Source organism: Eubalaena glacialis, chromosome 18 (assembly GCF_028564815.1).
Source record: "Eubalaena glacialis isolate mEubGla1 chromosome 18, mEubGla1.1.hap2.+ XY, whole genome shotgun sequence".
In the NCBI taxonomy this organism is placed as follows: domain Eukaryota; kingdom Metazoa; phylum Chordata; class Mammalia; order Artiodactyla; family Balaenidae; genus Eubalaena; species Eubalaena glacialis.
In genome coordinates, this window is record NC_083733.1 from 62971517 (window position 1) to 62999432 (window position 27916).

A 27916-nucleotide genomic window follows, 5' to 3' on the forward strand; every position below is an offset into this window, starting at 1 on the left:
GGCTTGCACAGATGGATAAACGGGCCTTAAGAAGGAATAACTCCCAACGTGGGTCAGGGCTGGCCCAGGGACAGTGAACACCAGACAGACAAGTGATGACCATGGCCGGAACCAGTTTATTGGTTGATGTGGAAGCTGAGGGCTCGGGCCTCCCCAGTGACCTAGAAGTCCATGTCCTCGACCAGGTCCTGGAGGTAGGCCTTGTACTGGTCCGAGGTGAGGGAGAGTGGGTGGCTGTTGGAAATGTGAAGGTCCACAGTGTTCTCCAGGGAGGAGGCACCCCCTACCCGCGCCATGTCTAGCAGGGCTCTGAGGCACATGGGGACAACCTGAGGGAGGTGGGGGAGAAACAGTCAGGGGAAACACCCAGCACCATCTACTGTCAGGGATGGGTTGAGTAGACTACAATTCCCGACAGCCCCCACTGTAACCCAGGATGAACCGTTAGGCCCAGGGCTGCTGGGCGTTACAGTTTTCCCCATATTCACCACCAAGGGAGGCCAAAAATGGTTCTTAGGGCTGAGGCTGCTGAGGGGTTCCTGGAAGCTAGAGCCGAGCAGCTTGTGATGAGAAGGACTCCTGGGAGCTGTAGTACCTCACCCAGCCTGCTAGGACTTGCAGTCCACCAACTTCCACGTGGTTGGGAGAACGCAAAATAGGCTTTGGGGGTGAGGCCGTGGGAGGGACACCAGAAGCTCCTGAGGAGGAACTGGTACTTGCAGAGACTCTTAGAAGTTGTAGTTTCTCCGAGGGGACTGTGGGAATTGTAGTTCCCAGAAGCAACCTCCTCCCTTTTAGGATCTACCCCTCAGCTCCAGGAGCCTGGGGCTGCAGTACCTTGACCATCACGAGCCTCTTGATCCATGGTTGGTCCTGGGGCCATGACTGCCCCACGCAGAACCAGAGAGTGTAGCGTGGTGAGCGTCTGCTTCCTTCGATGAAGGCAATCAGATCTGGGGGCCCAGGAACCTAGTCAGGGATGGGAAGAAGACCCTCTACCTGCCCCTCCCTGCTCCCCGAAAACCTCAGTAACATCCTCATCTTCTTCCCTGATCTAAAGCTCACAACATGTCTCTGCCACCATGACCAGGGGGCTGTTGATTTGGGGGAAGTCCCTCCTGTTCTGGCACAAGCTGAAATGTTCCTCCTCCCTTCCATCAGGGCTGGGCTGGAAGGTAGGCCTCCCCGCACACCTCCCGGAGCCTCAGCATTTGGATGGGGAAACAGGCCCAGGAGGGGAGTCCACTCCCCCAAGGATGCTCAGTGATCTGGAGTATAAGGTGGTTGGTGGTTACTGCTCTTTAACCCTTCAAGGCCATGCTGTCCAATATGTAGCCATTAGCCACGATGGCTATTTAAGTTTTAATTGTATCTAATTAAAATCAAATAAAACTTAAAAAACTCACTTCCTCATTTGCACTCACCTCACCTAAGTACTCAGTAGCCACACGTAGCTAGTGGATACCATATTGGGCAGTGGAAATACAGAGCATTTGCATCATTGCAGAAAGGTCTGTTTGGAGAGCAAAGCCCTAAAGGATTTCTTTCTCCTGCATCTGTCTTTCCACCATAATTGTAATAAATGATGACGACTATGGCAGCTAATTCCCCGAAGCACCTTCTGTACGCTGGGCCCTGTGCCTCCTGCCAGCTCCGGGCAGGTGAGAGAGAGGAGACAGTCCTCAGACTCCACAGGTTCAGGGCAGTCCAGTCCTTCTCCCCACAGGTTCAACCACAAGCAGAGCAGCAGGGTCTGAATTTGATCCCAAACCTCCTGACCCCAGAGTTTTTAACCACCATTGCCTGCCGTTTCCACAGCAGAGCTGAGGCCCCGCCTCACTCACCTGCTATGAAGGGCCCCATGTTGAACACGCCTCCTTCCCTGTCCTTGGGCACCTCACCGTCAGGCCTGTGACCACTGCTGGGGAGGAGTTCCTCGCCCACGGCCCAGTACACATGGCAGTGCCCCAGCCTCTGGGCGCAGAGCCACTGCCCTGCCCTCCACAGAGCTAGTCCCCCGCCCAGGCAGCTCAGCACCCGCTGCACGTAGCCTGTCACGCCCCTGTCTGTCAGGGACGCCGCGGGGTCTGGCAGTCTTATCGGCTGTCCAGGCAGTGTCCTGTCCCCTGCTTCTGATCCCACCAGCCGCAGGCCCCCTGGGCAGAAGACAGTCTGCTGGAAGACTTGGCAGCCCCGGTAGAAGACGGTCACCTCGAACTCCCACTCTGAGCAGCAGCAGGAGTAATGTGAAGGGGGAGAGAGGACGAGGGAGCGTCAGGGGGCTTGCGGCCCAGCCCTGACCCCTCCCACCCCGCAGCGGGCGCTCACCTTCCTCGCTCACCAACAGCTGCTTCAGTGGGTTTTCAGGGGGTCCCGGCTTTGGGCAAGGAGCAGGGACATCTAAGTTGGGGCTCAGCAAGAGCTGAGGGGGGTTCTCAGGGGCCATGGTCAGACTTGAGGGCCCTCCATCTGGGGCCAAGTCCATGTCACTCAGTAACTTCTCCAGAATGTCTTCCTGGAGAGGGAAAAAAAAAAAGGATCCAGGTATTTCCACAGCCTTTTCTGGAGACTTTCCATGGACCAAGCTTTGTGCTCAGCGATGTGGGGACCCAGAGAGGAGACAGACCTGAGCTTTGCCCTCAAGGGGCTTCTAACCTGGGGCACAGACAGTAAAATAAGTACAGCTTTGATGTATGCCGGGCACTACAGTGGCCTGAGGGGAGCAGCTAATTCCACCCAAGGATCTGGCTCTCTGCAAGCAAGACCTGGGCAGAGAGGGCTGGGAAGAATTTCAGAGGGGACTTCCCCTGGCACAGACATCGGCAAGATCAAGGATAGAGAGGTTCTGAGTTCCCAAAACACTGAGAGAACCCTGCACAGGGAGGAAAGCTATTAAATCCTAGAAAGGTGGATTAGGGCCTTGAATGCCTGCTGAAAGCTCTGAATTTTCTCCTGAGGATGCTGAGAAGCCACGGAGGGCTGTGGGCAGGGGGTGGGGGGACAGGGTCAGCACTGAGTCAGGTTGGGGACAGACTGCAAGGGAGAGAATGGAGCCTGGGGTGATGGTCCAGGGGAAGAAGATGAGGCCTGAATAGGCCCATGAGGACGCAAAGAGGGGATGGGGCAGAGACTGAGAGCAGGATGGTCGGGGCGCATTCTTACCTGGATATCAGAGGTACTGTATCTGCCATTGGTGTCTAGAGAGGTGTCTGGCTCAGATAAGTCCCCAACTCCTGTGGAGAAAGGTGGGGAGTGGAGTGGGGGCGCCGGGGACACTCGAAATCCCATCCCTCTAAGTGAAGCCTCACTTCCAGCACACCTGAGGTCACAAACTCATAGATCTTGTGCGGGTCGTGGGGGTCCTTGCTGTGGTCCTCTGCTAAACGCAACGCTTCCTTCCGATTCAGGGCAGACCGGAAATTCCTCTTCCAGGTGGGCAGGTCGGGCTTATCCTTCCCAGGAGTGTAGGCACCGCTGGCCTCAGCCCAGGCCTAGGGGACCAGTGGTACCAAGATAGTGGAGAGGATGACTTAGACCTTGCCCCAGGGGTCCCAACCGTGTCTCCTCTTGTCCTAACATCGTCCTCCCCCCGACACGTTCTAACTTGGCAAGGTTCCATCCCCAAACTCTCAGATTCTCTGCGCCCCGAATCCCCCTACCACCACCCTTCAAACACCTTTGCTTTCTAAGCCAGCCTTCCAGGTCCTAATGGGTGTCTAACTCTGCCACCAACCTGCCCCAGGACACCCTCTGTAATAACCCCGCCCCCTCGCACTCTAACTCGGCTTACCACCACCGGTGTATCCTAATTTGGTGGTAAGAAACCTCAGTTTCAGGGCCAAGTCTCGCCTCTAATATTCCAAGACCGGCCCCCAGAAATTCTACCCCACTCCGGGGGCCCCGAACTCCGCAGGATGCATTTCCTTCACTTTCCCGATTCTATTACCGGAACCTGGCAGCTCTAATCCTGACTGCTCTCCGACACCAGTCCGTGGATCCTACTAACTTCACCCCTTCCCGTTCTAACTCCACCCATCTCAGTCTGTCAGAATAAGAGCGGGCCTCTCCAAGCTTGCTAATCCCGCCTTCTAGGCCCCGCCCCTCGGAGTCCACCCCGCCCCCTCGGAGTCCACCCCGCCCCCTCGGAGTCCAGCTCGCCCGGCGCGCCCGCACCTGGAAAATGCCGAAGTCTTCCAGCTGGGCATCCTGCCGCAAGCCGTGCTTCCAAGGGATGCGGAAGCGCGTGCGGCTCTCATCCAGCCAGGCCACGCCCTCCAGCTGCCCCTGGTCCAGCTGAGATACCAGCCAGGGCAGGATACGAGGCTTTTGTGTTCCCATGGTCCGGCCTGCGCGCAGAGAACAGGTCCTAGGCACAGGCGGCCTCCCAGGGCCACCCCGTCCGGGGGTTCCGCACCCAGACCTCCCTCACGGGCCACGGCGCAGGTCTCTCACCTATATTTTCCTGGGGTACCAACAGGAGACCTTCTCCCATCCTCCAGCGAGGCTTTCTAATTCAGCGAGAACTCCCTCCCAAGCCCATTTTACACCCCCCTCCTTTCCCCAGCTTCTTCTGTGTAGATACCTCTACCTCCCTCAATTGCGCCCGTGTAGACCTTCCCTCTTCCACTGAAAGCCCCTCCTTCCCCCCACATCACCCAAGGCAGGTACTCCCACTTCCAAGGTAGAGCCCTCCCTCTAGTTATTGCAGTGCAGACGCTAGTGACCTGTAGACCGCTACCTGCCGCAGTTACCCCAAGGTAGACCCCCTTCCACAGTTCCCCCCCCGTCCCGATGATCCCCTCACCCATTCCCACCGCAGACCATCCACAATCCCTCCCAGACAGACAGCTTCCCTCCTCCAGGGCACGTCCCCACTTTCTAGAGTGGACTGCCTCCCATTCTCAGAGTCCCGTCGATCTCTCCCCTAGATCCCCCAGTGTAGACGCCTCCGCTTCCCTCCTCTCCACTACTTTTTCTACGTTTGCTTTTTTTACAGCCGATCTCGGCGCCAGTCATTGCTTCACTTTTTTCCTTCTTGCTTCACTTTCCCCCAGACTACACAACCCCCCTTCTCCACTGGCAGGGTAGACCCATCCTTTCTCCGATTCCTCACTTCTGGGCGCCACCTACTCGCCAGTTACCTATGTTTCCTATGTGGTGGGTCGGGCGCGCCGACTGCCCCAGCTACGCCTGTCTTTGGGGTCTCGTACCTCTCGAACTCTCAGCTGCACCCCACTTCCTGTCAGCTGAGCTTTAGAGGTGGGGCTTCCTTTTCTATCGATTTCCTGAAATAAAAACGACTTCACCGTCGTTTGGGTGACTCCAAAACCAAAGAGACTGCTCGATAAGCAGGGGCGCCGCCCCCCAACCCCATGCCTTTTTTAGGCCTTCCGACCGCGGGCATGCTGGGAACGTCACATGCAAATTAGGCGGGACCCAACGCTCCGCCCCTCTACGTTTGGGCCGTCACCAACCTGGCCCAGGGCGCAGGCGCGGGAAAGTTCAACTAAGAAAAGAAAGTTTATACAAGTTCAGTGGAGGAGGTGGCGGCGGCGGGGCCCGGGACCAGGTGAGCGAGACGTTAGCGAGGGCTAGGTGAGGAGGGAAGAGAGGGAGCCGGGATCCAGAACGGGGCAACTCAGTCCCGCTTCTCCGACATCCGAGTGTCCTGGGTCCCCCAAATTCTAGCCTCAGAGAGTGGAACTACACCTCCCAGCAGGCTGCGCGGCGAACCAGTAACGGACGGAGGTGAGTGTTTGCTATGAAGCCTGCTGGGATTGGTAGTTCTCGACCCTCTACGGACGTGAGCAGCTTGGCATATACCTTCAGAATCAAGAAGTCCCCAAGCCTCCTTCTCCCTCTGGGACTCAGAAGTCTGAGGCCCCCGCCCCCTTCTCTCTTAGACTCAAGAGTTCACACCCCCAGCCCCCTTCTCCGAAAACTCAAGAGTCCAGGCCCCCAGCCCCTCCTCCCTTAGACCCAAGAATCCGGATCCCCAGCTTTCTCCTCTCCCAGGATCAAGGTGTCTTCCTCCTCATCCCTCTTCTCCATCTGGAGACTTAAGCGTCTGGGCCCCCAGACCCCCAACTCCCGTAAAGGACCTGGGAATGCAGACCCTCAGCCCCTTCCCTCTTTGGGGACTCACAAGTCCTGGTCCCCTCCTCATGCGGGGACTAGGAATTTGGGCCCCCAGCCTCTACTTCCCGCTGAACCCTGGAGCCCATCCTCCAGCTCCCTCTCTCACAGGTGCCCCCATGGCAGGCTCGGAAGAGCTGGGGCTCCGAGAGGACACGCTGAGGGTCCTAGCTGCCTTCCTAAGGCGGAGTGAGGCTGCGGGGTCTCCCATTCCGACCCCACCCAGGTAAGAGGAGTTGCCCTCTTCCCTCCGGGAACGGCATTTGGGGTGGGCCCCTCTCAAACTCCTGCTCCTGGACTCAGTCTGTCTCCTTTCCCCCCCTCTTTATATCTGGCTCCACTCCTTGTCCTGGGGGTTGCAGGGAAAGGCCCTCAGTGGGAGGACAAAGGGACTGCTTGCAAAGGGCCTTTGGAATCACTCTCTGAGGTCCCCTTCCCCAGGAGCCCTGCCCAAGAGGAGCCAACAGACTTCCTGAGCCGCCTTCGAAGATATCTTCCCTGCTCCCTGGGGCGAGGAGCAGTTCCCCCTGAGTCCCCTCGGCCTTGCTCCCTGCCCCTCCGGCCATGCTATGGTTCAGAGCCTGGTAAGAGATTTCCCTCGATCACCCAAGAACTGGCAGCTTTGATTCTTAAAGCACAGAGAGGATAAGGAACTAGTTCAAGATCACTCAGCTAAGGGGGTAGCTGTGGGGGATCTCCAGCACCTACCCTCACCCCCGACCCCCAGTTGGTTTACTAACTGTCAATTCTGTGAGCAGGCTTCAGGAGGGCTTTTGGTGCCTTTCTTTCTTTCTTTTCTTTTCTTTTTTTTTTAAACATCTTTATTGGAATATAATTGCTTTACAATGTTGTGTTAGTTGCTGCTGTATAACAAAGTGAATCAGCTATATGTATACATATATCCCTATATCCCCTCCCTCTTGCGTCTCCCTCCCACCCTCCCTATCCCACCCCTCTAGATGGACACAAAGCACCGAGCTGATCTCCCTGAGCTATGCGGCTGCTTCCCACTAGCTAGCTATTTTACATTTGGTAGTGTATATATGTCCATGCCACTCCCTCACTTCGTTTTGGTGCCTTTCTATTTGTTATCTCTCTCTTTCCACACATGCTTCCTTGCCCCTAAGACTTTTGTAGCCACCAGTGCCCCCATTAGGGAAGCAGGAAACCTGATTTCCAGTCACAATTCCCTGGCTGTTTTGGTTACATGAATCCTTTTCTCCAGTAGCAAAGTAGGAATGGGGGGGCGGTGGATACTGGACTTGATCAAGAGTGACCAGTAGGTTTCTTCTCATACGTGATACTGGATAGACTAGCAATGGCTCCTGGGAGTGCTCGCTTGGAGAGGATTTCACAGCTGGGGAGAAGAGTTCTGTGATGAGTTGTTGCCTGAAATGGGCAAGGGATAGATTGGTAATAGCTGGAGTGCCATGTGTTTGCCTTCCTTAGATGGGATAATCTTCAAGGTCCAGTTCGGCTCAAACATTCGAAGTCCAATTTGGGGAAAAGTAAAAGGGTCTTTTACCAAGTTTGCTCACTGGGCCTCAATTTATCCCATTCTGAAATGGAAATCATTGCTACCTGGCAAGGTGGTTGGGAGGAGAGAATCCCTAAGTTCCTTATGTCCTGAAGACCCATCATTGGCTCTTTTCATCCCAGGCCCAGCTACTCCAGATTTCTATGCCCTGGTGGCCCAGCGGCTGGAACAGCTGGTCCAAGAGCAACTGAAATCCCCACCTAGCCCAGGTGAGGTGCAGAAGGGCCCTGGAGAAGGATGAGGGTAGAAGGGTCGCCACGGTTCTGCCCCCAGCCAAATTCTCTTCTGCCCCCCAGAATTACAGGGTCACGCACCCACAGAGAAGGAAGCCCTGCTGCGAAAGCTGGTGGCCTTGCTGGAGGAAGAGGCAGAAGTCATCAACCAGAAGGTGATGGGCGGTCTGTTCCATCCCTTAGCTAGGATAGGAGTTGCGGCATGGTTCCGCACTGGGACTTGAAGCTGGATTTGCATTCTCATTGGATGGTCAGGTGGGGAGAAGGTGGGACAAGGCTTCAGTGAAGGGGTGAGTGACAGGTAAGCCAGGGCAATACCTTAAATTAGTGACGTTCTTTGATCGTCAAAGGGGCGTGGCCTGAAGGCAGAGGGGTGTGGCCACCAGAAACTGTTCTAGGAAGGAGATTGGACGAGGTGAGGCAGGAAGGGAATGTATGGTGATGGGAAAGGGAGGAGTGGGTAGCTTGAAGACAGCTGTCTAAAATCTGAAGCCCTGATTGACTATATAGGGACGTTGCTTAGAACATGGGGGAAATGGACTGCCGGAGGGAGTGTGGCTTGTGACTCTGTCCTGGAATCAGGTTGGGTCAGGAGCTTGGGCAAAGTGTATGGCCTTATAATATTCATTGTCTGGTAGAAGGCAAGGTTGCCGTAGTCACTGGCCTGGCCTTCGGGGAAGCCCACAGGGGCGTGGCTAGAATGTTAGCATGCTAGAACACAGCTAATACAGGGCTTGGTCCTGATTGGCTGTCGAGGCCTTGGCAGGGGCGTGGCTTGGCTTCTCCGGTTCTAGGCCATCTTGCTGTGAGTAGTTTGGCCGAGATCATATAGTCTCGTTTGTGATTGGCAGATGTGCTGGATAGGGGCGTGGCTTAGGGCGTCAGTTGTATCTAGAGCTTGCTTGAAGCCACGCCTCCCAGCCTCCCATTGGCTGGCTACGAGGGTGTGACTGAGGCAGACCCTGCCTCTTCCCCTCCCCGCCCCACAGCTGGCCTCAGACCCCGCCCTGCGGCGCAAGCTGGCCCGCCTCTCCGCCGGTTCCTTCAGCCGCCTAGTGGAGCTCTTCTCTAGCCGGGAGGGCAACCCTCGCCCAAGCCAAGCACTCCCCTCGCTGCCGTGCCCCGGGCCCCCACCGCCTTCCCCGGAGCCTCTGGCCCGCCTGGCCCTGGCCATGGAGCTGAGCCGGCGCGTGGCCAGGCTGGGGGGCACCCTGGCCGGTCTCAGCGTAGAGCACGTGCACAGCTTTGCGCCCTGGATCCAGGCCCACGGGGGCTGGGTGAGCCGCTAAAGCCTCTCTGGGCTTCCCTTTACCTAACTGTAATTGTAATTGTATGTGTGTGTATTGGGGGTGGGGGGGGTGGGCGGGGAGGCTCTTAGGCTGCCTTTCAGACATCACGGGTGTTCTCCCAGCTCCACCATTCATCCGTTTCGTGTTTATTGAGCACCTAATGTACACGAGGCACTGTAGTGATCAGTGCAGATGCTATGCCCAACTTAAACCACTCTGGTATACACTAACAGTTATGAGCTAGAAACAAGTTTCCTCATCCGTAAAGGGAGGAGAATTGTATACCTACCTCAAAGGGTTATTGTGAGGATTAAAATGGGATCATCCTTGTAAGTACTTGACATTTATGTGATTATCTGGTGACTGTCTGCCTGTGCAGCACTGCCTGCGGGAATGCCCTTTGCCTGGTATCTCCCTGCCTTGCTTCCTCTGCCCCTCTGCTCAGGTATCACTCTCAGCGAGCCCTTCCCTGATCCCCATTTAAAATCGCAGCCACCTCCACACCATCCCACCTTACCTTGCTTGCTCACCGCTTTAAATCCAGTGCTGGGCTCAGAGCTGGATTAAGCTCCTGTGTACTGGCTGTGTGACCTAGGCAACTGTCCCCATCTCTCTGAATACCAATCTCACGCCGCTCAATGGGCACCATCTCCCTTACCTGCCTCATCACTGCCAGGCTCTCAGAATGTAAGCATTGCTTCATAGACTGGCAGGAGCTGGCTAGGTGCGTTTGAGGAGCAGAGAGACAGCCAATAGGGCTGGAGCAGGGTTAGTGAGGGGGAGAGGGTGGGAGATGAAAGCAGGAGGAGCGGCCAGATCATGCAAGGCTTTAGGCCTTGTGGTCAAGGTAAGAACTTGCACTTTGACTCAGTGAGCCAGGAGTCCTAGGAGGGCTCAGAGTAGACGGATGTGAGCTGTCTTGGGTGGTCACAGGTGCCCTCTGGCGGCCGTGTGGAGAATACTGTAGGGGGCAAATACTGTAGAGGGCAAAGACCCAAGGGGGTGACTGGGCTGGTCCAGGGAGAAGGTGAGGGTGGATCAGACCAGGGTAGGGATAGTAGAGAATTCTGGATTTAATTTGGAGGTAGACCTGACAGATTTTGCTCATGGAGTGGATGGGAGACAGGAGTCAAGGATGATGCCAAAGATGCTGGCCTGAGCAGCTGCAGGGCTACATCTGATGTCCTCTGGGACCAGGAAGAGCAGAGTGGAGGGGAAGGTGGGGAGCAGGTTTGGGGAAGAGGCAGAGGTGATCGGAGGTGATCCAGTTAAGGGAGAGAGACCCCTGAGACCTCAAAGCAAGATGATGACGGGACAGTCGATATTAGTGTCTGTAGCTCAGAGCAGAAGCTGGTTTATTTGTAAAATCATTTTATTTGTTAAGGAATGATAATGGGTAAGCTTGGCCAGGTACTCAGCCAAGGACTTTAGTGGAATGATCCCATTGAAACCCCACAACAACCTTATGGGATTCGATTATTATCCTAGTTTTATGGAGACTGAGGGAAAGTCACTTATGCAGGGTGGGGGATTGGAATTAGGGCTTTAACACAAAGCCAGGGCTCTTTATCATTAAAGCTCCAGGACTCTGTTTGTTCCCCTTCTTTGAGTCTCTGTCCACCCCCGCTGGGGCTCTGTCTCCCCCCGCCCCTTCTAGGACTCTGTTCCCATCCACCCCGAGTCTCTGAGCCTTTCTTGGGGTCTCCATCCCTCATCCTGTCCACCCCTCTCTGGGTCTCTTTCCCCTCCCCCTCTCTGGTTCCTTGCCTTCCCCGTCTCTCCTCTCACTGGGCTGGTGTGGATGCTGCTGTGAGTGGAGGACGCCTCTCTGCTCATGGGGCTCTGCCACTTTTCCCTTCCAGGGGGGCATCCTGGCAGTTTCACCTGTGGACTTGAACTTACCCCTGGACTGAGCTTTTCCTTGGAAGCTGCTACAAGATTGGACCTCATGTCCCTGCACTCTTTTTCCAAGCCTTCCTACTCCACTCAGGGCTGTGGGGTGGTGCCCACCCTCTCTGTTTTTGCCAAAAAAAAAAAGTTTAAAATGTTTTGACATTAAAAACTTTTTAAAGTATTTAATGATTTGTCCTTTCACTCAAGAACTAAAGTTCTAAGTAGAGGAGATTCGGTTCGGAGACCTCTCTGGTTTATAAATTGAGGAAAGAACCAATTCATTCATTCCAGAAATATTTGGGGTACCTACAAGCACCTGTCACCTAAATATACAGCATATTTGAGGATACCTGTAAATATGATTCCAGCTAATTATATTTTTCCCCTATTGCATGATTTATTTATTCCACCTAATCCTGTGTTGATAGTCCTGGAGTCTTTCTAGCTATTTCCAGAAGAAAGCTATGATCTTTCTTCACAAGACATCCAGAACACCACCCTCTTCTCATTTTTCTCTTCACACAGCTCCTTCTGAGCCTTTTTTGCTGGTTTCTCCTCATCTGCCTGTCCGCCAGAAATTTGTCACCTTTTTAGGGCTGTCACCCCCTTCACCGAATTATGTTTGTAAATGCCTAAAATGAAACGCACAGGATCACAAAGGAAGCCAATTACAGTCGAGCCTCAGTATTCGCGGATTCTGTATTTTTCGAATTCACCTACTCGCGAACATTTATTTGTAGTCCACAAACTAATACTCACGTGCTTTCGCAGTTGTTGGGAGGCATGCTTGTGTTCAGAGCAGCAAAGGATCTGACTGGCCCTGTGGGCACCTTTCAGCTCAGATCAGGCGAGGCAACGCGCCTTCTTGTTTCAGATCTCACACTGTATACAAGCGTCCTTTCTGCAGTCTATTTAGTGGCACATTTTTCACATTTCTGTGCTTTTTTGTGGTGATTTCGCTGTTTGAAAGGGCCCCAAGCATAGCGCTGGAGTGCTGGCTAGCGTTCCTAAGTGCACGAAGGCTGCGATGTGCCTCAATTAGACAAGCTTCATTGTAGATAATTTTTGTTACACTGCTGTTGCCCGTGAGATCACTGAGAATGGACCAACTCTACATTAAATAACGTGTCTTTAAACAGAAAACACACAGAAAACCTGATTATATGTTGATGGGTTGGCAAAAGTGTTGTGACAAGATGCTCGTGGGAGCCTGACCCTGTATCTCCCCCAGGATCAATGGCTCGGTGTTTGCCAGTTCAGTGTTCACAGCGACATTATAGGATGTAACTAGCACAAATAATAAGAATCGAGTGTATGTGGAAATAAAGCTTTCAAGATTTTTTTAAAAATATTTATTTATTTTATTTGGTTGCGCCGGGTCTGTAGTTGCGGCAGGCGGGCTCCTTAGTTGCCGCATGCAGGCCCCTTAGTTTGCAGTTGTAGCATGCGAACTCTTAGTTGTGGCATGCATCTGGGATCTCTTTCCCTGACCAGGGATCAAAGCCAGGCCCCTACATTGGGAGCGCGGCCTCTTAACCACTGCGCCACCAGGGAAGTCCCAAAGCTTTCAAGATTAATATAAAAATCACTGGCCTAATAATAGGCATGCCAGGCTTGGTGGCACAGTGGTTAAGAATCCGCCTGCCAATGCAGGGGACACGGGTTCGGGCCCTTGTCCGGGAAGATCCCACATGCCGTGGAGCAACTAAGCCCGTGCACCACAACTACTGAGCCTGCGCTCTAGAGCCTGCGAGCCACAACTACTGAGCCCGTGTGCCACAACTACTGAAGCCTGTGTGCCTAGAGCCCGTGCTCCACAACAAGAGAAGCCACTGCAATGAGAAGCCCACACACTGCAATGAAGACCCAACGCAGCCAAAAATAAATTAAAAATAAATTTAAAAAATAATAATAGGCATGCCTCCTCATTAACACATTCATTAAAAACACCTAGGGTGGGTCTCATAACCATGATTTCTAAATAGAACAGGAATGACATTTGGAGGCAGATTAGTTATTACCGTAACAAGTCATATACATTTAGTGGCTTATAATAACACACTAATCTCAGTTTCTGTGGTCAGGGGCGCAGGTGCAGCTTAGCGGGGTGCTTGGCTCAGGATGTGACTATGCTGCTATCAAGGTTTCAGCTTCAATCTCATCTGAGGCTCGGGGGCCTCTTCCCAGTGCACGTGGTTTTAGCAGGACAATCAGTGTGGCCTCACCTGATTAAGTCAGGCCCACCCAGGAAAATCTCCCTTTTGATGAATTTAAAATTAACCAATTTGAGGGACTTCCCGGGTGGTCCAGCGGTTAAGACTCTGCTCTCCCAATGCAGGGGGCTCAGGTTCGATCCCTGGTCAGGGAACTAGATCCCGAATGCCGCAACTAAGACCCGGCACAGCTAAATTAATTAATTAATTAATTAATTAATTAATTAAAAGAATTAACCAATTTGAAGCCTTAATGTCATCCACAAACTCCCTTCACCCTTGCCATATAAGATCACATAATCAAGGGAGTGACATCCATCTCCTTTGTCATATAACACAACCTACTCCTTGGTATGTAACACCAGGGGGCAGAGATCATGGGGGCCATCTTAGAATCCTGCTCACCACAGGAGTATCTACAGCAACTGTCATGTGACATGCAAACCTCTGTGATTTATATTGCGGAACCAGGCACAGGAGCTAATCCTATTTTGATGTGTTGCCCAAATTCTCAGTTGAAGGAAGGACCGAGTTCCAGTTTAGCGAGAGATGTAAGTTTCTACCATCGCAGCTCGTGGACACTTGACTCTCCAGTTTGACTCAGGTCTTCTAGCCACACTTCTTTTTTTTTATTTTATTTTTTAAATTTTTGGCTGCGTTGGGTCTTAGTTGTGGCATGCGGGATCTTCATTGCGGTGCGCGGGCTTCTCTCTAGTTGCAGCGTGTGCGTTTTCTCTCTCTAGGTGTGGCACGCAGGCTCCAGAGCGCGTGGGCTCTGTAGTTTTGTGGCACGTGGGCTCTCTAGTTGAGGCGCGCGGGCTTAGTTGACCCGCAGCATGTGGGATCTTAGTTCCCCAACCAGGGATCGAACCCGCATCCCCTGCATTGGAAGGCGGATTCTTTACCACTGGACTGCCAGGGGAGTCCCTCTAACCACACTTCTAATCACACCAACTCCCCGGTGCTCTTGTCCATTCCGTGACCTAGTGCAGCACTGGCCAATAGAAATATAATATGAACCACATGTGTTATTTAGAATACACTAGTAGCCCCATTAAAGCAAAGTAAAAGGTAACAGTTAAATTAATTTTAACAATAATTTTTATTTACCCCATTTATCCAAAATAGAATCATTTCAACATGTAATCAATATAAAAAATATTAATGATATATTATAGATTCTTTTTTTACGTGAAGTCTTCAGAATCTGGTGTGTGTTTTACAGCCATAGCAAATCTCAGTTGAGACTTGCCATGGTCCATTGCTCAGTTGTCCCATGTGGCTGCCATCTTGGAAAATGCAGAATTTGACTCTGACGACTCCCCCAGTTTTGCCTCCAGCTCAGACTTCTCCCCTGTACTCTATACCCAATGACATTAGGTTATTTCCTAGTGTTGTAGAGAGTTTGTTACAATTTTTCGTTCTTCATAGCAACACAGAGCAAAAGTAATTGATTGGGTTAAAATGCTTGGAAATCAGAAAAAAAAAAAGGTAAAAAGAAACAAACACCCTGCTGAAACATTTGGAGAAATAGAAAAGGAAAAAAAAAAAAAAAAAGATCCATGCAACATACAATGTAGGGGTCAAGACGTGGGCTCAGATAACCGATTAAATGGAATTCATCAAAATGAAAAACTCTCTGCTTTTCAAAGGCAACGTTAAGAAAATGAAAAGATAGGTGACCGACTGGGAGAAAAATTTTCAGTAGATATACCGGGCTTCCCTGGTGGCACATTGGTTGGGAATCCGCCTGCCAAGGCAGGGCACACAGGTTCGAGCCCTAGTCCGGGAAGATCCCACGTTCCGCGGAGCAACTAAGCCCCTGCGCCACAACTGCTGAGCCCACGTGCCTGGAGGCAGTGCTCCGCAACAAGAGTCCACCGCAGTGAGAGGCCCGCGCACCGCAGTGAAGAGTGGCCCCCGCTCGCCACAACTAAAAAGAAAGCCCGCGCGCTGTAGCAACGACCCAAAGCAGCCAAAAATAAGATAAATAAATTAAGAAAAAAAAAAAGTAGATATACCTGACAGAGAGCTGTATCCAGAATCTATAAAGAACGTTTATGATTCGTGAATAAGAAAACAACACCGTTTGTAAAAATACACAAAAGACTTGAGCAGACACTTTACAAAAGAAAATACACAAATGGCCGATAAGCACATGAAACGATGCTGAACAACACTGGCTGTCAGGGCAATGCAAGTCAAAACCAGGAGATAATCTCTTCATACCTACAAGAGTGATTAAAATTATAGACTGATTTTATGACGTGCTGGAGGGGATGTGGAGCACCTAGAACTCTCTTGCATCACTGATGGGAATGCAAAATGGTAGAACACCATGGGAAACTTTTGGGCAGTTTCTTACATACACCTAGGGGACTTCCCTGGCGGTCCAGTGGTTAAGACTCGGTGCCTCCACTGCGGGGGGCACGGGTTCGATCCATGGTCGGGGAAGTAAGATCCTGCATGCCGCATGGCGCGGCCAAAAAACCAAACAAAAACAAAACAAAACAAAAAACCCATACACCTAGCCTATGACCCAGCCATGTGCTCCTAGGTTTACCCAAGGGAAGCGAAAGTGTACGTCCACAGAAGGACCTGGACATGATCGTTCATAGCCACTTTATTCATACTAGCCCTATGAAAACCACCCAGATGTCCATCAACAGGAAAATGTGATCCATCCATACAATGGAATACTCCTCAGCAGTAAAAAGGATTGGACAACCATTATATGCGACATGAACGAATCTCAAAAACATTATGCTGAGGGACAGACACAAAAGAGCACATACTGTATAATTCCATTTATACGAAATTTTAGAAACGGAAAAGCTGCACTATAGTGACACAAAACAGAAAGTGATTGCTTCTGGGGTTGGGTGGGGGAGATGTTGACTAGAAAGAGTCGTGAAGGAACTTTCTGGGTGACGGATACATTCCACAAGTTGCATTTATCTTCATTCAACTAGTAACTTTTTCTGCAGGTCCAGGAAAGCTTCCTGGAGAAGGTGGCGACTAAGCTGTGCCCTGACTGACGTATAGGAGTTGGCCAGACGAAGGGGGTGGGTGTTCCCGGCAGGGGTGGGATTTGGCAAAGGCCAAGTGACTTGAACGGAGTCACTGGGTTTAAAAAACTTGGAACAATTAAGTAGAGGGTTAGGGGTTCAATGCCTCGACGCCTGAGTCCTATTCCTGACTTGCTTCGGCACCCCGGACACGACCTCCCTCTCTTTGGGCCTCTCATCGCTTCAGTTTTCCCTCAGGAAAATGGGCACGAGCTCCCTCGTTCCTCCTGGATTTCCCACAGCCTGTGAGAAGCCACCGAATGGACGATGAGTGACAGTTCGTTTGAGCCAATCGCTGGAGCCTAAAGCCCTGCCTTCTTTTCTCTTTGGCGGAGGCTGGCCAAAGGCCTCCTGACGTCACAGATTTGATAAACCAATAGCAGCTATGAAGAGGCGGGTCATTTTGGTGATAGACAGCTCTATTTCAAGATGTCCGCTTAGCGCAGGGTCTGCCGGGAAGCTTTGAGGCGGTCTTGGGGAGTAGGGGCGGGAACTCCCGGTAGATTTTGCCCAATCATCAGTCGCACTTCTTGCGACAGACGGGCAGTCTTTCCCATCCCGGTCGACTTATGGGGGCGGGGTTCGGCACGCCAGACTGGGCGGGCCCCTCGACTTTGATGGGCGTCTTCTTCACCCAATTGCTAAACGGTATTCCCAGACGGGTCGCCTCCATTGCCAATGAGATCTCCTGGCGGGGTCGCAGTGGGCGGGCCTTGGACCCTCCGGTATAAGGCGGTCCCGGGGGAGTGCGGAGAAGGGGGGGGTCTCGGCGGCCGGAGGAGGAGTAGGCGCGGGTGAAGATGGCGGCAGCCGAGGCCGCGAACTGCATCATGGAGGTGAGCGCTTGGAGCGCCGTCGGGGGCAGGGGGCGGGGGGCGGTTTGGAGGTCGGTATTTTATGCCTCCGTCTTGGGGAAGGGGCTCTGAGTCGCCGGATTGGGGCTGAAGGCCCCCAGCCGTACGGAGGGGGCGCCGCATTCAACGGATCTGGAGATACCGTTTGAAGTGCGGGTTCCCTAGCTTTCGGGGGCCTGAGGCAGCACGGCGCTCCGAGGGTCTCCTGCCCCCTTCCACGTGGAGGAGGGCTGGGGGCGCTTCCGGCCTGGCCCCCACGTGGCCGCGGCGCGGTGGGTGGGGAGGTGGTGTGCCGTGCCCGCTGGCCCGGCGGGTTCCACGTGCGGGACAAAGGCCCCGCCCCCGGCCGGGGGAGGGGCGCCCCGGGGGGGCGGAGAGGAGGCTCCGACCCTCCTTCTGAGACCCCCTGCCCTCCTCCCCGGGGATCGTGACAGGCACCTCGGGACGGGACTTACTTGGGGACCTCCACGAAGTAAAGAGTCTCTTGGGAGGGGCAGTGTATCTCGACTCTCAACAAATCCCTTCCCGGGACCAGGGCATCTGTTTAGGCATCCGTCCAGGTTTCGTGCACTCTTGCGTTGGGATTGTAGGAAGACGAAGGATTGGTTCCCTCCGGGCCCCCCTCACACCCCCTGTTTCCTGTCCCTGGATTCTCCCCGCTTTGGGAGCTAGGGGGATGGGGCAGGCCCCTGTGACCTCCCTCTGGTTGGTGGGGGGGGGCATCTAGCTGAAGGAGATCCTTCCGGCTTAGGCGCTGTGCACCCCCTTGTGGCCATTTCTGGGTGTGTGGGAGGGACATCTTTTTCATGGGGCGTGTCCCAAAGCCCACCTCCCCGTCGAAGCCCTCCCGGGCGAGGGGAGGGAGAATCTGTACTGGGAAAGGGATGTGAGGGAATGGACGCAGCGAACTTTACCCGCTTCTGGAGCCCGTTCTCTCCCTGGGGCATTTGTGAGGGTGGGAGTTGACCTCCCCCTTCCTGAGGCCCTGTTTGAGGGTCCTGAGCCTGGTTGCCTGAAATGGTGCCCCGTGAGGTTTGGTTCTCGTGCAGCCATGTGGGGCTGGTTCCGGTGCTGTGTTTCAAGCGCTCTGGGGGCTTGTTTGGCGGTGGTATCGGCGGTGTTGAGAAATGCGCCCCAGTGGGAAATCCTCTCACCAGCAGCCCTTCTTAATCCGCGTCATTCACTGGCTTGGGAGGATAGAGGTGGGGCTTGGAGCCCAGGGGGTCATGTCTGTGATTTCACGCTTCTTGGAGCCTAGAGGGTGGTTACATCGGGAAAAGCTGTAATTTGATGGGGTCTTCCTACTCTCACCCCTTACCTTGTAACAGTCTCTGGAATGGGAGGTCGGCTCCCAAGATGCATACCTTGGGGGGCAGCCCCTAGGGGTCACTTCAATGACTCCTATCCCCCTCGGCTCTCTCCTGGACCAGGGCCTGTGTGGGTGGAAGAAATATCTTCCCCAGAGGTTGCCCCAGGACTTTGCCCCACACCGGGGCGGGGGGGTTTCAGGGCCTGGGATGGTTGTTTGAATGGAGGGTAGGTGGGCTTGAGGATCCAGGGTCTGGCCTCCTCCCTCCTGGGCAGAGGGTGATAATCGAGGAGGTTGGCTCTCACTGGTTTTGTTTGGGACTCCCTGAGTCCAAGGCAGGAGCTAGCGGCCGGGGTGCCAGCTCTGGTGGGGTCGTCTGTGTGCCACACCTCCTTTCTGGAATCCTCTCAGACGAGAGACTGGTTTGCAGAGGTGGCAGGTGCCCAGTGGGTACCCCCTGCCAGCCACCCTCCCCCAGCTACTCATGGCACCCCAGGATGGGGGTTTGTGTCAGGAAGTGTCACCTAATCTGGGGGGATTAGGTGATGAGGGGGAGTGACAGCTGGCAGTGCCTGTGTGCCCAGCGGGTGCCAGTTCCTCTGGCCTGGATGGGGGAGGTGTGTGTCATCAGGTGCCTGGCCAAAGAGGGGCAGTGTGGGTGCAGGCCACCATCTCTCCAGCCACAGCTGGGATAGAACCCCCCTTCCCCCTCTACTCCCGCCCACCCACCCTGCACCCTTTTAAAAACAGCCTTGCCTCTTTATTTGTTCCCTCTACCACCACTCCCCTCAAAAAAAAGCAAAATTGTAGGAAACACCTCATTCTCCCCCAAGAGCCCGGGTCCCCTGGCCTGGCCCTCCCCTAGTCACTCCCAGTAGCTAATCCTTTCTCCCTGTTACTCTCTCCTAGAATTTTGTAGCCACCTTGGCTAATGGGATGAGCCTCCAGCCGCCTCTTGAAGAAGTAAATATCCTTTTGTGAGACCCTTCCCCACATATACATATCTTGTCACACATCAGGCCCTTTCTAGTGGTCTTAACTATGATCCCTCCTGCTTCAAACCAGTTCACCCTGTGCCCTGGAAACACTTAGTACAAACTCCCTCCAGGTTTGTGGCCCCTATCTGGCCTCCCCCAACACTGTGGCTACTTCCTTAACTCCATTTCCAGCCCCCCTTTGTCCTTCCCTATGTCTGCCCCCGTTCTGCCTTCCCCTCTCCTCCCCTCCCCAGCTGTGGGCTGAGCTAGAGACGGGGGCAGAGAGACTGGAGAGATGGTAGGCGTGGCTGAGGTATCAGGGGTGCTCTCCTGGATGGTGCTCTGGGGGGGTCCTGGAAGAGGAAAATGGGGTGTTAGGTTTGGGGGTTCCTGGGAGAGGCAAGATGGCAGGCGGGGGCTGTAGGGTTGCCATGGTACGGTTTGGGAGGGTGGTTCTATACTCCAGGGAGAAGTAGGGACCTGGAGGCTTAAGAGTCTGTGGGGAGCCCCCAGGTTTGACCCCTGCTCCCATCCGCCCCCTCCCAGGTCTCCTGTGCCCAGGCAGAAAGCAGCGAGAAGCCCAACGCTGAGGACATGACGTCCAAAGATTACTACTTTGACTCCTATGCTCACTTTGGAATCCACGAGGTGAGTATGGACAGACAGCTCATAAGGCTGCTCAGTCTTCAAGGGGGTTAATGTTTGGGAGGGCTGGAACTTAATTTCCAACGCATGCGCACTGCCTTCCCTGGCAGCGGGCCTCCCCTCTGCGCATGCGAGGCTCACTCCGGGGTCGCCTCTCCCAGCCGTTCGTTGCCTTGGAGACAGAGGTTAGCCTGGCTCTGTGCCGGGCCCCTCTTGGGAGGCTGGGGTTGGAGCGCGCATGTGTGCCTGAGACTTCAGCCAGAGGTCAGGGCCTGCCGGTCTCTGCCGCCCTCTAGTGACCGGCGGCGGGATTGTCCCCCAGCTGCTCGTGCCCAGTGTGCCGAAGGCTTCTCGACCCTTTTGCACGCGATGGGGGCTGAGGTCCCAGAAAGCAGCTGGGATGGAATTGTGAAGATTTTTCTTTTTTTAATTGTTATAAAATATACATAACAAAATTTACCATTTGCAAGTATGCGGTTCAGTGGCATTAACTTGCTGAGGACTTTTTAAAGCCAAGGCTCACAGGGGCTTAGGTGGCAGTGGTAGAACCTGGCTGATATGGGAGTTTAGTCCACCCAATCCGATTTTACAAATAGGGAAACTGAGGCGTGTGGAAGGGAAATGACTTGTTTCAAGGGGACTAAAGCAAGTTTGAGGTCTGAGCTCTAGCTCTTGAAACGGTCAGTGTGTTGGAGGCCAGGGCACCCTGTTTTCCAGCTGGGGATGCAGGCCCCCTCATGATATCTTTGTACCCACCCCCTCCAGGAAATGCTGAAAGATGAGGTCCGCACCCTCACGTACCGAAACTCCATGTTTCACAACCGGCACCTTTTCAAAGACAAGGTGGTGCTGGACGTGGGCTCGGGCACAGGGATCCTCTGCATGTTCGCTGCCAAGGCCGGGGCCCGCAAGGTCATCGGGGTGAGTGTCCTAGGCAGCGGGTGGGCCTGGGCCTGGGGACGGAAAGGGGGCCCCTTGGGGCTCAGGGATTGGGTGGAGGGGGATGGGGACTGAGGGTGGGACTGGGGGGGCTCTCACCCTCCCTTCTTCCTGGGCCCCCAGATCGAGTGTTCCAGTATCTCTGATTATGCGGTGAAGATCGTCAAAGCCAACAAGTTAGACCACGGTGAGCCCAGGAAGAGAACGGGTTTGTGGGGAGGGAGCGGGTGATCCCAGCTTCCCCGGGGCCCTCAGCAAGGGGATGGGGGCCACTGAACTCAAATTCAGGCGTTCCTCCTCTGTGGACTCTGGGCTGCCGACAGCCCAAGAATCCAGCCTTCTCAGAACCTAACACCTGACAAGTCATCTTAGAATCTGAGTGCAGAAGTCGCAAGCTCAGTGTCTCAGTCTTTGAAAAAGGGGGGAGGGGGAGCGGGGCAAGAAGCAGTCTTTAGTTTTTTCAGTGAGTGTTAGAGTCACTTGGTTGGCATCTGAGGGCCTGTAGTAAGAAGTCTCCTACCTGCCTCTCAGCTGTCCTTCTCTGAGTGCAGCCAATGGTCCCTTCCAGAGAAGTCCGTACCTATGAGCAAATATATGTGTGTGTGTGTTTCTACGTTCACGTGCCAGTTTTTGACACAGATAGCATTTCATACATATTGATACAAGTCTTCTGCCCTTTGCTTTTTTCACCTGCTTATTGTGTGGTTTAACACTTTTCACAATGTTGAGAGGATCTTGCTTTTTGATGGCTGCCATCATCTGTCTACACATACACCAGCTTTCTTAACCAAGTCCCTGGTGATGAGCATTTAAGCTTCCGAGGTTTTCATTCTCCCACGCGTAACATCATTGTCATCTCATATACGAACTAGTGTATCTGTGAGGTCAGTTCATAAAAGTAGGATCGTGTGGGTCAAAAATGGAAGTTGGGCAGATACTGCCAAATTGTCCTTCCCACCTGCAAGGTTTGAGGGGCAGAGAACATGGGAAGATGGTGGGTTTTCCAGATGTGAGGGCTCTTGGCATTCTAGAAGCTGAAGGGATTTTATTAAAAGAGACTAATGTAATGCATCCCCAAGTACCCATCACTCAGCTTTAAATATCTCCTGAAGCAAATTCCGACTGTATGAGTACTGCTGTGTGTGTCTCTAATAGATAAGGCCATTTTAAAAGCATGACCTGGGCTTCCCTGGTGGCACAGTGGTTGAGAATCCGCCTGCCAATGCAGGGGACACGGGTTTGAGCCCTGGTCCGGGAAGATCCCACATGCCGCGGAGCAACTAAGCCCGTGTGCCATAACTACTGAGCCTGCACTCTAGAGCCCGTGAGCCACAACTGCTGAAGCCCGTGCGCCTGGAGCGCAACAGGGGAAGCCACCACAATGAGAAGCCCGTGCACCGCAACAAGGAGTAGCCTCCTCACCTCAACTAGAGAAAGCCCATGCGCAGCAATGAAGACCCAGTACAGCCAAAAATAAATAAATAAAATAAATAAATTAAACCCCCCCCCCAAAACGTGACCTGGCGGTCCAGTGGTTAGGACGTGGCGCTTTCACTGCTGGGGCCGGGGTTCGATCCCTGGTCGGGGAACTAAGATCTCACAAGCTGCAGAGTGCAGCCGAAAAAAAAAAAAAAAGACCATGACCGTTAGTGGGAAAATTTTTTTTTTTAATTTTTTTTTTTTTGAAAAACAAAACAAAACAAAGCAAAACCCTCGCGTCGAGGGCTGACTTTTAATAGATTGCAGCGAGGGAGCTTCTCTGCTGCGTATGAAACCCTGACCCAGAAGCAGGTCATCTACGAATGGTTTAGCAGCTTCCCCACGAATGTGCAGTGCGTGACGGGCGAGGGGTCAGCCACCTTTCTGACCGGGCCTCATGTCCCAGGACGAAGGGCTCTCCGCACCGGGCCCCAGGCCTGACTGTTAGTGGCAAAATCTTAACGTCACCTAATACCTAATCCACGTAAAGTTTTTGCTCTTGCCCCAAAAATACCCCATGATGAATGAATTTTAAAACTAAGTTAACAGGGTGTGGCTTCAGCTCGTGGAGTTCTTTGTAGATGCCCCAATACAACCCCCAGCCCTTCCTTGAGAAGACAAGGGCTGTCCCAGTGGGGTCCCCAGGCCCTGGACCACCCCCCATCCCCCCCAAGGGAGGCGAGCAGATGGGCCTCCTCTGGGCTGGTGGCATGTGCCCTTGTCTGTCCCACAGTGGTGACCATCATCAAGGGGAAGGTGGAGGAGGTGGAGCTTCCGGTGGAGAAGGTGGACATCATCATCAGCGAGTGGATGGGCTACTGCCTCTTCTACGAGTCGATGCTCAACACCGTGCTCTACGCCCGAGACAAGTGGCTGGTGAGGCCCCCAGTGGGGCGGGAGCAGCTGATGCAGGCCAGGGTCCTTCAGCTGTTTGTTGAGCATATGTCAGGATCCAGGCAGAAAAGGAAAGCCATGCTAGGTATTTCCCACAGTGGCAGTGAATACAGGGGATTGAATACATCTCCTACACAGATGTTAGGAGGCCCACAGCCAAGACGGAGGGGAGCCAGTACTGGAAGCTAGACAGGGACAGGGAGATGGTACAGTGTCAGGAGAGTTAGTGCTGGGAAGAGAACGATAGCAGGGCATAGGGATAGGGAGGGACTGGGGGGCTGTGGTCCCAGGTGCTCAAGTCAGAGCAGGCCTCCCACGGGAGGTGACTGAGACCTGAACAGAGGATGGGAAGGAGCTGCATGGGATCTGAGGGGAAAGGCACACTGGGCAGAGGGTTTCAGCCAGTGCATAGGTTCTGGGGCAGGAGTGTGCTTGCTGTGTGTTGAGCAGCGGCGAAGTTGTAGTGGAATGAGGATCTGGAGGAGCGCTGGGAGGTGAAGTTGGAGGTGAGGGGTGGAGGGGCCTATGCAGATCTCGCAGGGCCTCGTGGACCCCTGAGAGACTTTGCTTTACTCCTCAGGGGAGTGGGGGTGGGGGGCTGGTTCTGAGGATCCCTCAGGACCTCTGAAGGACAGGGTCTGACGTAGATGCTCCTGGGAGCCATCAGGCAGCCATCCGGGGAGTAAACCGAGGGCCGAGGCTGGGGACCAGTGAGGGGGCTGCTTCAGGAGTCCACGTGGGAAATGTTGGTAGCTCAGACCAGGGCGGGGGCAGGGGTGGTGGATAAAGAGACAAAACGGGCAAGGAGACAAAATGGGGCAGCGTTACCAAGGCCCCCCATCCTTCATGCCCTTGCCCTGCTCCTTTGCACTCTGCAGGCACCCGATGGCCTCATCTTCCCGGACCGAGCCACGCTGTATGTGACGGCCATCGAGGACCGGCAGTACAAAGACTATAAGATCCACTGTGAGCTCGGGGCCCGAGGAGCCCGAGGGGTGGGTCAGGCTCGGGGCCGGGTGCCGCCACGGGCTCACCCCTCCCCTCCTCCCCAGGGTGGGAGAACGTGTACGGCTTTGACATGTCTTGCATCAAAGACGTGGCCATCAAGGAGCCCCTTGTGGATGTGGTGGACCCCAAGCAGCTGGTCACCAACGCCTGCCTGATAAAGGTGAGGGGGGGGCGGGTGGCTGGGTGTCCCGCAGGGTCAACCCAAGAAGGGCCAGTGCGTGGGACCTCAGTGCACAGAGTACTTGCTTGCCTGAGGTCTTGGGAGCCTGACGGATCTGCTGGAGGTGGCGCTAGACGCCTGGAGAAGCCACTTCATTTAAAGAGCTTTGTGAGCCAGGCATGGCCCTCGGGTTCCAGAACAAGGCAGTGACGTGGGCTGGCCCTGCTCCCAAGGCGCACCTCCCGGAGGGCACGTCCGCCCGAGGCAGGCAGCTAAGACCCCAGGCAGGGCCACCAAATGCAGAAAGCCCAGCGCCATGAGTGAGTTTATACACACATGGATCCCTGATAAAGACTACCAGCAGCCATCATTTTTTGAGGTCCCCCTCCCGACCCACAGTATCAAATCTTGCTGGGATGCTCATGGCGGGCAAAACTGGGTGGAGGAGGGAGTTTGTAGAGGTAGATGGCAGGGCAGATGCCCTGACTGGACGAGCCTCCATGGCCTGAGTCAGGAGCCCCGGTTTTGTTTTGAGTGCACCGGGGAGCAGTCAAAGGATTTTAAGCAGGGATGTGACATGATCTGTTTTTAAATTGTCGCACTGGCTGATAACGTGGAGTAAGGGATGTGGGGGGAGAGGGCGGGAGCCATGGAACCCTGTTAAGATGCTGCCGCATCGGAGGGGGGGATGGTGGCCAGGAGCAGGGTACAGGCAGTGGAGAGGGGAAAACGGGCGATTCTCTAAGGAACAGTAGTTGTTGTAGGAGGTCGAACTGTCAGATTTGGGGCTGGAGTTGGGAGAGCAGGGAACAAGGGATCCAGCGGGGCCCCCCCAGGTTTCCCCGCTGGGCCGGAGGTCGGGGAGTGGGGCTCACGAGGCTCATCCCGCAGGAGGTGGACATCTACACGGTCAAGGTGGAAGACCTGACCTTCACCTCCCCCTTCTGCCTGCAAGTGAAGCGGAATGACTACGTGCACGCGCTGGTGGCCTACTTCAACATCGAGTTCACCCGCTGCCACAAGAGGACCGGTTTCTCCACCAGTGAGGCGGGGCCCTGGGGCGGCGGGGGCCCAGGGACCGTGGGGCATGTGACAAGAGTGGCCAGAGGGAGCCACGGGGACACCGAGGAGCCGGGTTCTGACACCGGCTCTGCCAGCCAACCTGAGCGTGCGGTGCCTCCGTTTCCCTACCCGTGAAACAGCCCCTCCCAGGCTTGATAAGGGTGAAGGGGCCACAGTCACCGCTTAGCCGGTAGTCACTGGCCGGTGGGGTGTCCAGGCAGAGGGAAGGTGTGGGCTGGGAAGGTTCGGAGGCGGGTGGGCCCGGCTGACCCGCCTCCCCCGCCTCCCCCGCCAGGCCCTGAGTCCCCGTACACGCACTGGAAGCAGACGGTGTTCTACATGGAGGACTACCTGACAGTGAAGACGGGAGAGGAGATCTTTGGCACCATTGGCATGCGGCCCAATGCCAAGAACAACGTGAGGCTCTTGCGGGGGGGTGGACTCAGGGGCACCTCTCCCTGTTCTGGGGCCCCAGCACCCCTCAGCCCCAAGCCTGCCAGCCGGCCTGGCTACACTCTGCTCTGGCCTCATCTGTCTGGGGGCCCCCCAGGTCTGTCTATGGACCACAGTTTTATTGAGCACCTACTAGAAACCAGGGGGCCGTGGGGCCCCAGCGGTGATCAGGCTGAACCCCTGCCCTCCTGGCACTCATGTTCTAGACACAGGACAGTCACGTGGTAAATGCCAGCAGGAGGTGACTTCTGTGTCCACCTGGGAAAGGGGCCGGCAGGTATTGGAGCAGGTGGGGGCGGGGCCAGAGGGAGAGCTGACAGGATATCCTCGCCCAGGTATGGGGGTGAGGGAAGGGAAGGAGGGCCGTTTCTTCCCCTGCTTTTTTCTCCTGAGTACCTGGCAGGACGGAGCTGCCATCAGCCTGAGACACGGTGGGGAAGCAGGTCTGCGGCAAAGTCAGGAGCTTCTGCGCGGCCAGTGTGGGTGCGCCCGCTTTCTAAGTCAGGGAGATGAGAACCAGTTTAAGCAGCTATTCTCAACCAGGGATGATTTTGCCCCACCCACCCATGTCATTGTCTGGAGACATTTTGGGTGTCACAACTGAAGAAGGGGTACTGGTGGCATCTCGTGGGTAGAGGTGGGGGAGCTGCTTTATCTGCAGCGCACAAGATAAGAATCCCCCCACAGCGAGGAGTGGTCCAGCCCTAGATGTCAGTAGTGCAGAGGTGGAGAAAACCCAAACTAGAAACTGAAAGAGACCCAGAGAGGGAGGAGGAAGCTGGGAGCCAGGGGTGAAGTGCAGTGAGGACTGAGGGCAGAAGTCATTGAGGTCATTGGTGACTTTGCCCCAGTTTTTCCAGCGTGCTGGGGGTGGCGGGCACAGGAGGGTTGGCGTCCAGGAAGCCTTGGAGGAGAGGAAGTGGGGACGGTGGGGTGGGACCACAGAGCTTTTTGAGAGGAGGACGTTTGCTTCTTGTGAAAGAAGGAGAAAATAACTTGCTGATGGGGATGGTTTTGATGGGGGAAATCATGATGCAAGAGACAGCAGCTGAGCTCTGCCACCCCACCCAAGGCGGGGGCGTGGCTGGGTTCCAGGTGGGTTTGAGGATGTCACGTGGAGCTTCTCACGGGGAGTCAGGCGGGGTTCAAGACAGATGCTGGGAGTGGGACCGGCAATGTGGGGTCTCTGGGGAGGGTGTGTAGACAGCCGGGGGGCCCACGGCACCTCAGGTGGGCTGGGGTGGCCACCCCTCCCTACCGCACCCCCGCTGCCCTCTGTCTCGGCCTGCCCTGTCCCGGGTTCCCCCTCACGCCCGCACTCTCCCCACAGCGTGACCTGGACTTCACCATTGACCTGGACTTCAAAGGCCAGCTGTGTGAGCTGTCCTGTTCCACCGACTACCGGATGCGCTGAGGCAGCATCCGGCTTCTCCCACCCCGGCCGGGCCGGCCCTGCAAGGGCCCAGGGGCTGCAGCGTTCTTAGGCAGTTTCGGGGCTCCCCCTTCCTCTCCCTCCCTCCCACAGAAGGGGGTTTCCGGGGCCTGGGCCGGGGGCGGGGAGGGGGGCGGGCACATCGTGACTGTGTTTTTCATAACTTATGTTTTTATATGGTTGCATTTACGCCAATAAATCCTCAGCTGGGACGGCTCAGCTTCCTGGGGGCGAAGTGGGGTTGGGGTTCCGTCCACAGGTGCTGAGATGCCAGGCATCCAGAGCGTGGGGACAGCGCCTGCTGGTGGCTGCCGGTTTCTGTCACCACTTCTGTGT

The 27916-nt window shown here is 54.8% G+C and overlaps 3 protein-coding genes across 9 annotated transcripts; 2 read left to right on the forward strand and 1 right to left on the reverse strand.

Moving 5' to 3' along the window:
* Positions 1-96: 96 nt before the first annotated feature.
* IRF3 (interferon regulatory factor 3) lies at positions 97-5402 on the reverse strand. Of its 3 annotated transcripts, none has more exons than XM_061172644.1 (8): positions 5211-5402; positions 4174-4346; positions 3320-3491; positions 3163-3233; positions 2329-2515; positions 1845-2225; positions 838-953; positions 97-329 (listed from the first exon to the last, which is right to left on the reverse strand). In XM_061172644.1, exons 2-8 carry the CDS (start codon positions 4336-4338, stop codon positions 162-164), a joined length of 1260 nt encoding a protein of 419 aa, XP_061028627.1. In that variant the 5' UTR covers positions 4339-4346; positions 5211-5402; the 3' UTR covers positions 97-161. The 3 variants fall into 3 exon arrangements, with proteins under 3 accessions (XP_061028627.1, XP_061028626.1, XP_061028625.1); XM_061172643.1 differs by having other exon boundaries at positions 5142-5402; XM_061172642.1 differs by lacking the exon at positions 5211-5402 and adding an exon at positions 4453-4500.
* Positions 5403-5468: 66 nt separating this feature from the next.
* On the forward strand, positions 5469-11268 carry BCL2L12 (BCL2 like 12). 3 transcript variants are annotated; one of them, XM_061172647.1, is made up of 8 exons: positions 5469-5569; positions 5689-5748; positions 6232-6361; positions 6577-6719; positions 7795-7881; positions 7969-8060; positions 8895-9182; positions 11057-11268. In XM_061172647.1, exons 3-8 carry the CDS (start codon positions 6255-6257, stop codon positions 11105-11107), a joined length of 768 nt encoding a protein of 255 aa, XP_061028630.1. In that variant the 5' UTR covers positions 5469-5569; positions 5689-5748; positions 6232-6254; the 3' UTR covers positions 11108-11268. The 3 variants fall into 3 exon arrangements, with proteins under 3 accessions (XP_061028630.1, XP_061028628.1, XP_061028629.1); XM_061172645.1 differs by having other exon boundaries at positions 6247-6361; XM_061172646.1 differs by lacking the exon at positions 5689-5748 and having other exon boundaries at positions 6247-6361.
* A 5851-nt stretch (positions 11269-17119) lies between these two features.
* On the forward strand, positions 17120-27734 carry PRMT1 (protein arginine methyltransferase 1). Of its 3 annotated transcripts, XM_061174515.1 has the most exons (11): positions 17120-17204; positions 19441-19494; positions 20055-20156; positions 20919-21074; positions 21216-21279; positions 23305-23447; positions 24344-24431; positions 24518-24633; positions 25525-25675; positions 25991-26112; positions 27479-27734. In XM_061174515.1, the coding sequence occupies exons 1-11, from the start codon at positions 17169-17171 to the stop codon at positions 27560-27562; spliced, it is 1116 nt and encodes a 371-aa protein (XP_061030498.1). In that variant the 5' UTR covers positions 17120-17168; the 3' UTR covers positions 27563-27734. The 3 variants fall into 3 exon arrangements, with proteins under 3 accessions (XP_061030498.1, XP_061030499.1, XP_061030500.1); XM_061174516.1 differs by lacking the exon at positions 19441-19494 and having other exon boundaries at positions 27479-27732; XM_061174517.1 differs by lacking the exons at positions 17120-17204; positions 19441-19494 and adding an exon at positions 19707-19821 and having other exon boundaries at positions 27479-27733.
* The last annotated feature ends 182 nt before the right edge of the window (positions 27735-27916 follow it).

Excerpts from the sequence above, each read along its gene's own strand:
- IRF3 (XM_061172642.1), bottom strand. The coding sequence starts at position 4,492 with ATGGGAGAAGGTCTCCTGTTGGTACCCCAGGAAAATATAG. Across the intron at positions 4,347-4,452 it reads GGTACCCCAGGAAAATATAG|GCCGGACCATGGGAACACAA; the intron begins GTGAGAGACCTG and ends CTCTGCGCGCAG. Across the intron at positions 954-1,844 it reads CATGGGGCCCTTCATAGCAG|ATCTGATTGCCTTCATCGAA; the intron begins GTGAGTGAGGCG and ends CTGGGCCCCCAG.
- BCL2L12 (XM_061172647.1), top strand. The coding sequence starts at position 6,255 with ATGGCAGGCTCGGAAGAGCTGGGGCTCCGAGAGGACACGCTGAGGGTC. Across the intron at positions 6,362-6,576 it reads CCCATTCCGACCCCACCCAG|GAGCCCTGCCCAAGAGGAGC; the intron begins GTAAGAGGAGTT and ends CCCCTTCCCCAG. Across the intron at positions 7,882-7,968 it reads GAAATCCCCACCTAGCCCAG|AATTACAGGGTCACGCACCC; the intron begins GTGAGGTGCAGA and ends TCTGCCCCCCAG.
- PRMT1 (XM_061174515.1), top strand. The coding sequence starts at position 17,169 with ATGGCGGCAGCCGAGGCCGCGAACTGCATCATGGAG. Across the intron at positions 21,075-21,215 it reads GGGCCCGCAAGGTCATCGGG|ATCGAGTGTTCCAGTATCTC; the intron begins GTGAGTGTCCTA and ends CTGGGCCCCCAG. Across the intron at positions 23,448-24,343 it reads ACGCCCGAGACAAGTGGCTG|GCACCCGATGGCCTCATCTT; the intron begins GTGAGGCCCCCA and ends TGCACTCTGCAG.